This window comes from Perna viridis, chromosome 3 (genome assembly GCF_037379345.1).
Source record: "Perna viridis isolate PV_CMFRI_1.1 ecotype Kerala chromosome 3, ASM3737934v1, whole genome shotgun sequence".
Classification (NCBI taxonomy): domain Eukaryota; kingdom Metazoa; phylum Mollusca; class Bivalvia; order Mytilida; family Mytilidae; genus Perna; species Perna viridis.
In genome coordinates this window covers 30,461,229-30,468,541 of record NC_142447.1, presented here as the reverse complement: position 1 = coordinate 30,468,541, position 7,313 = coordinate 30,461,229, and the positions used below count along the sequence as shown (strand labels likewise).

The following is a 7,313-nucleotide window of genomic DNA, read 5'->3' as shown; positions in this document are numbered from 1 at the left end:
CTTTGAAAAAGATAGGATGAACAAATCTTATGAATCGAGGATTACTCAATGAGGAAACAGAATAAAAAAAATATAAGAAACGGAAAATGAATTAAAAGGGCCTATAAGAGTCGAAAGTCATGATTTTCCGCTGTAAATATTGGCTTATAGGGAGAAGCTCTCAATGCGTCGCGTTATCTTCTAATAAATACACATGCATATCTCTGTGTTCACTTTCTCTTCAAATAACTGCAATGAAAATATATTTTTTTTTTAAATCTTGATTTTGACTGGAGACTTTCAACCTGAAAAATAGTGGACTGAAGGTCTTAATACCTTCGTTTTTTAATAAAGTCAGGACTGTTGACCTGATCTTTGTAAGTATTCAAACAAGTTTCATGGAATCCGTTCTGTCGGTTTGGGTGGCTATAGGAAGTAACCTCAACAACATCCATGAAAAAAAAAACATTTTGAAGTTTTAGGACAGTCCAACAGTGAAAATATTATCAAGACTAATATTTTACTGGAAAATTTAATAAATCGCAATCAAAATCAAAGCTAAGCCAAACAGAAGTCCTAAATTTATGGACAAAGACATTTAATAGAAAGGACCGTATTGAAAGTCACCACAAATGAACTGATTAACTCCAATCTTTAGTCAAAAAGGAAAGTCTGTATAAGCTAGAGGCTCAAGGGAGCGCGAATCGCTCACCTGGTTTACCATTTGCTTATTTGAAAAACTCGAGAAATGAGACAGGCTAAGTTAAAATTAACTAAAATGTCAAATGCAGGAAATGCTTTAAGAAGCACTTTTATTACCTAAACCAGAATTTTGCTAACGGCAACAGTTTTTGAATTACTAAAAAAAAATGTCTTCCGACCCCTATGTCTCTTTAAAAATATAGGCAGCCATATCTATTCACGGATTAAGTCATTTCGAGCACAATACACTAACGAACCAATATGCTTATTTTCATTAAATTATCTTAAATGGTTTTGGAGAAGATTTTCAAAGTTGTACATGTGGATAAAAAGATTAAGAATTGTTTCAGAAGCCATAACTCCTACATCAGTACACGAATCGTTTCGAAAATTTCAGTATTGATCGGTCTCATGATGGTGAACAATATTACCCTGCCAGATTTTGCTAACGGCAACAACTTTTGCAAAAAATTACCTTCTGACCCTTATGTTCTATTTTTAGAAACAGTGGCCATGTTTCTTCATGGATAAAAAATCCCAACAGTCATTTGTGTGGGATACCCTGATGAACAATTATGCCTACTTTCATTGCATTCTGTAAAATGGTTTTTAAGATTTTCAAAGTTATACATGCGAAAAATGCCAAAAAAGCTGTTTCAGGGGACATAACTCCTACATCAATTGACAAAACATTTTGAAATTTTTTGCAAAGGTCCGTCTGTTGATGCTATATACTATTACATGCCAAAATTTGGCTAAAGGCAACGGTTTTTGAATTGTTTGCAAAAAATGCCTTCAGACCCCTATGTTCTATTTTCAGAAACAGGGGCCATGTATTCACGGATGATAAATCCCAACAGTCATTTTGAGCACAATACTCTAAGGAACAGTCATGCCAAGTTTACATCCTGATGGTTTAGTAGTATCAGAGGAGAAGATTTTTGAAAAAAAGTTCACGAAAATGGTGACGGACGATAAGTGATGGCATAAGATCACTTGATCATTGGCATGGTGAGCTAAAAATGGCAATGTCAAGGCAAACTAATAACTGCTCTGATTGTTCATCTAACTCATTTAAAAATAATAGACTTAAATGAAATTTTTAATTACAGAAAATCAAACCTTTATTACGTTAAATTTTACAAACATAGAAAACAATTGCTTAATAATCAAACCAACCAATAAAATGTATTTCAACAACTAAATAATGTATGTGATTATAACATACTAGCACTTTTGTCTCCTTAGGTGTTTAGAGTACTACAGCACATCAAAAAGAATAAACCAACAAACATTTCAATCCTAACAAGAAACAGATAAAAATTCTCACTGTTCCCAAAATATAATGTATAATCAAGGAGAAAAAAACAAGAGGCTCCCAGGAGCCTGAATCGCTATCCTGGTTAAATTTTGCCTATCAAAGGCAATAAATTTAACAAGATGCTGCCCAACAATTCTGACTCAAGAAGAATTTGGTAGGACTTATCATAAGGATCATTTCAGCAATTGAAAGCTTCTTTCTATCTATCATAGTTTTCATGATATTGACTGAAAACTGTAAAAGAAGAAAAAGTCATTTTTGACTACTCAAGGGCAATAACTCTTACATGGAGTTGTCTGACCACTTTTATCCCTGGAGACTTTTGTAGGCCTTACAATCAGGATCATTTCGGTAATTGAAAGAATTTGGCTAAACTTAACAGTTTTGGAGACATCATATGTGAAAAACTACTGTTTGACCCCTATGTTCTATTTTTAGTATCTGCAACCATGTTTTTCCACAGATCAAAAATCTCCATGTCAGTTCTAAGCAAGATACCTCAAGGAACATTCATACCAAGCTGGGTTCTAATTGGTCTGGTAGTGTCAGAGGTTTTTATAGAAATAACATTTAAAATAGCAAAAAAACAAAAAAAAACATGGAAAAAGGGCATTAACTCCACCATGGCTTAACAGATTAAAACCAAAAATTGACAAGACAGATCTCATCATGCTAAACACTTTCATCTATGTCAGAATTTACTGAACCTAACGGTTTTGGAGATATATGCAAAAAACTACTGTCTGACCCCTACATTCTATTTTTAGAAACAGTGGCCTTGTTTTTCTAAGGATCCAAAATCCCTTCATCAATTTAATGCAGGATATCCCAAGGCACATTCATATCAAGTTTGGTTCCAATTGGTCAAGTAGTGTCAGAGGGGAAGAGTTTCGAAAAATTGTCAATGATAACGACAACGGACACCAAGTGATAGCAATACCTCACATTGCTTTCGGCTAGGTGAGCTAAAAAGGAGAAATTATTATTTAAATTGATCAATCACAGTTGAGTCTGAACTATCAACAATAAATTTGAAAATATATTTTGTGCTTTTTAAGAAATATTCAAAGGAATGTGATTTATATTTCGATGTAGATATTCATCAGATTCTTTTATTAAACACACCAATAATTTTGTTTTGAAAAATAAAGATTTTTTTATTTCTTCTTTGATAAGCATCAACAAATAAATCGGAGTAGACTAATGAATACAGTTTCTTCCTAGTACTAATATATTGGATACTAGATAACTTCTATTTTATCCTGAGAACAAAAGTAGTAATGGCTATGTGATGAGGGACTATACTTATCTTTGGTAAAACTCTTGTATGTATATATTTCTACAGTGTAGTTCACTTTTTGATGTACTTCCTATCATATGAGGTTAAAGGTGACAGTCAAAAGGCACTACACTTTTAAATCAAGGTGGGTTAGAGTCTTCATTAATTTTGTAATTGAACATGTAGTACACAGACAATAATGTGGAATGTTCAGGTAGATATGATGTGAATCTTTACAAGGAATTAGCATGAACTTAACATGAAAGTCATACAGGGGTTGGGAAGGCATGGGTCAATGGGAAATTTGCCCCTTTCTACTGAAAATGACCCCTTCAAATAAAAGAAATTTATATTGTTTGTTAACAAATGGCCCCTTTCAAATTTAGAATATCTTTCCAAAATCCTGAAAATGGCCCCTTTTCAAAATTTCTTCCCAACCACTAGTCATGTAAACTTACTTCTCATGAAACTCATGTTAAGATTTCACTTACATAGAGTTTTTAAAGTGATCTCTCATAAAATTAATTTTCTTGATTTATTTGAAAGTCATATGAAAATGCTAATGTGTGAAATGCAATTATAAAAAATGTCCTTTGAACAATCCCTTTTTGAAAAAGTCCTTTAAAATGGAAAACATTCTTGTAAGTTTCCCCCAAAAAGTCTCAATAGTAGGCTACACTTCTGAAACCATTGATGAAAAATAATAAACCTTAAAAGAGTCAGCTTACACAATTCATCAACTGTAGGGTAAAACACCATGTTTGAATTATGAATCAAGAACTTTCTAAAAAAATTTTAAAAAAATTCCACTTCACTAAGTAAAATAAAAAATAGTTTGGAAAACACAACACCAAAATTTGAACTCAGGAGCCACAAGCAATTCAATACATACATACAGAGTTATAAAAAGGTTTTGTGTAGAAAAAAAAAACTTTCATGTACATTTGTATAATGTATATACTTATCACAACATATTTGGCAATGTAATGTAAAATTAGTTAAAAAGAAATAATATCAACAAAAAAGAATACTATTTAATTTATATACATTAAACACCAAAAAAACTTTAATAAAACTAAATGAAACAATAAAATATAACAATTGATCACAGACTGCTTCCTCAAGAGATTCTACTGCATCATTGTACACTTGGTTATACATCAATATGTACACTATCTACAATCATCATCAACGATTTAGCACTAAAGTGTAAATTACACACAAAATAACAGTCCAAACCTAAAATCAATATTACTTTTAATTCAAAAGTCTCCTGTGTAACATCCAAGTAATTTCTAGAGGTAAACATTCAGGCATAACTTATCAAATATGTTAAACATTTTAGGTCAATAAATTATTACCTATTTAAGTTGTTTTGCAGTGTTATGCCTAATTATCTCCCTTTGGAACTTGGGTCTGTGCTGACTAATGTCTTTTTTGACATAATAACTTTAATACTCATTTCCAAGGAGACTGAAAAATCATATAAAAAAAACTATCACGGTAATTATGTCCTTAAAAATATGCTTTGCCTTACAACAATGACAAGGAGTGATCATTTGATTACAGTGGAATCTATGACTAGGAAACAATGAGCAACAACCAATTATAATATCAACCGAGATGATTTTGTCAAGCTATTAGTAACACAAAACATTCACTTCATTTATACAGAAGGGTATTACAAACTCAAGACAGTTCAAACTTATCCCAAAATAAGCCAATGTCTTACAAAAGTTGAAAAAAAAAATTTAGCCCCCTTTACCACTGTAAAGATTTAAATACTCAAAATTTAACAATAATAAGAAAAAAAATATTGTGGTTGAGGTAAAAAGCTAAGGTCACACATAAATAAATAAATGTCTTTAAATTTCTTTCAGACATATACACTAACACAAACTCGATGTAACAAATGCTATAATATTTAAGTAATCAATGAAATGTTTGTTATTATGCATCTTTATCAGCAGTATATTTAGACAGGCTACCATGTAATCACATTATAGGCCCTCAATGATGCCAGTATTATATACACCACCCATAACATAAACAGCATGAAACTGGTCAACCACTTGACTATAGGGTTCTTTCCTCCAAGTTCACCACCAACAAGCTGTAAATAAAATAAAACATACAATAAAGCAGAGAGAAGAAATCAGAACAATTATGTGTAACAAAGCAATCATTTCTAAATCACTAGCTGGTAAGTGATTCCTTATTTTCATTTTAAATATGGGTGTGGATATGACACAACAATACTCAGCAGATTACAGGAAGGACAACCACTTTCTATATTTACATGTTTAAATTTATGGGAAATGAAGGTAACAAAATAACCAAATACTGATCCATAATCAAGTCAAGTTCAAAATAAATCTGACAGATATTTCATTATCAGAGTAGCTGGTACCACAATGGTCCTTATTTAGTAAAGGCATTTCAAACATAATGATGGGTTACATCTAGGTTTTACAGCATGCTAAACCTCCCTTTTACATTGAAGTTTGAATATACTGGTGGTGATACAATTCATATATGAAACTGACAATGCAGGGTTTATGTGTTCTTTTGTTAGATGGACAAAAGTCAGAAAGACCCAACCCTCATTTAAATAGTTACACATATATATCAATGAAGGGCTTTACAAATCTGAAACTAACCTTTCTTCTGAGGATAAGGATGAAGACACAAATGACTGCTAATATAGAGAAGATAATGACACTGAGAGTCAGGTTGCCAGTGGCTACTTTATAAGGCTTATCAGTAGCTAGACCATACATAGTAGCTAACACCCATGGTAAACCCAAACCAAGAAATACATTAACACTGTTACTGCCTGAAAAATAAAATTATTTAACAATTACTACAGTGTAAAAAATAACATAACTATACTCGGCGTCACATAAATAAGATACTGTTAAAATTTGAATAAAAATATTTTCTACGACTTTATTTGACACCTATCGTCGTTTAAATTGTCTTAAATGACTTGCTCATTCGTTTAGCCAAACGGCTTCTCCCTAAACATTGAATCGTTAAATTCCGGTGAGATTTTAATTCTTGGTCCCAATATTTACATTGTCAAAAGTCGGCCATGTTTATGGTGATCGGGTTGCTAGGAGATGTTGTTCACGTTTAAATGGTTTGTCCAAAAACCAAAGAACCCAGAATGCATTTCGGCGCTAATTCGAATATATCGAATTTATTCTACGTGAACATCGTACAACACCAAGAAGCAGATGATTGTCACCGGATGGGAACTTACGAACTTTGTTTGTAAACAAAGCGTCCCGTAGAAACCAACATGGCGGATATCAGTATAGGATTTTCCTATAAGGATTTGTTACGCATGATTTCAGCCAATAAACGACTCGATGGAACTATCACGTCATGCATATGGGAACTATCTTCAGATTAAATAAAAAAGAGACAACTCTAGCAGTAAGTCCCGACAGTTTAACAAATAGAGCTTCAAATTGAAAATGAATTATATAGAAAGCAGTTTTTCATGGAATGTTCCCAGTGTTAACAATTTTCCATAATTCACACTGTGAAATAAATTCAATAATTTCACTCTGGGACTTTCTCCCGCCAAAATGTTACAACTTTGACATCAATCTGCCAATCAAAGAATTTAAATTTCATGTTGAAAATATTGATAAAGTATGAAAAAAATCTATATAATTAATAGGACAATCAATTGGTTATCATGAATAACCAAAATATGATCTCTTGTGCCAAGAACGCTTGAGGATTGAACTCGTGCACCAAACAAGTTCTGCACTCTCGTTTAATCAAGGCATTCTTCAGCACTCATGATAATATTTTGGTTGTTCATGCTTTCCAATTATTTATCCTATTATAATTTAAGTAGCAGACTTCATAAAAATCAAACAGGGGGTGATTTATGCATGTCAAAAACCTAACAAATTCAGTTTTATTTCTTGTTCAGAAACAGTTACTGATCACATAACCAGTCTTAGTTTTGCATTTGGTTGTTGCACTTTTGAGATAAAAATTATATAGATTGTA

The 7,313-nt window shown here is 32.1% G+C and overlaps 1 protein-coding gene across 15 annotated transcripts in view; it reads right to left on the bottom strand.

Moving 5' to 3' along the window:
- Nucleotides 1-1,770: 1,770 nt before the first annotated feature.
- The window catches only part of LOC148621819 (sodium/calcium exchanger 3-like), an 88,949-nt gene continuing 83,406 nt past the window's right edge, over nucleotides 1,771-7,313 (bottom strand). For all 15 annotated transcript variants that reach the window (XM_088576573.1, XM_088576572.1, XM_088576585.1 and 12 more), the window contains 2 exons: nucleotides 5,942-6,117; nucleotides 1,771-5,394 (listed from right to left, as the gene is read on the bottom strand). In XM_088576573.1, the coding sequence (XP_088432699.1) occupies nucleotides 5,266-5,394; nucleotides 5,942-6,117 (305 nt within the window). In that variant the 3' untranslated portion in view covers nucleotides 1,771-5,265. The remainder of the gene's footprint in view (nucleotides 5,395-5,941; nucleotides 6,118-7,313) is intronic.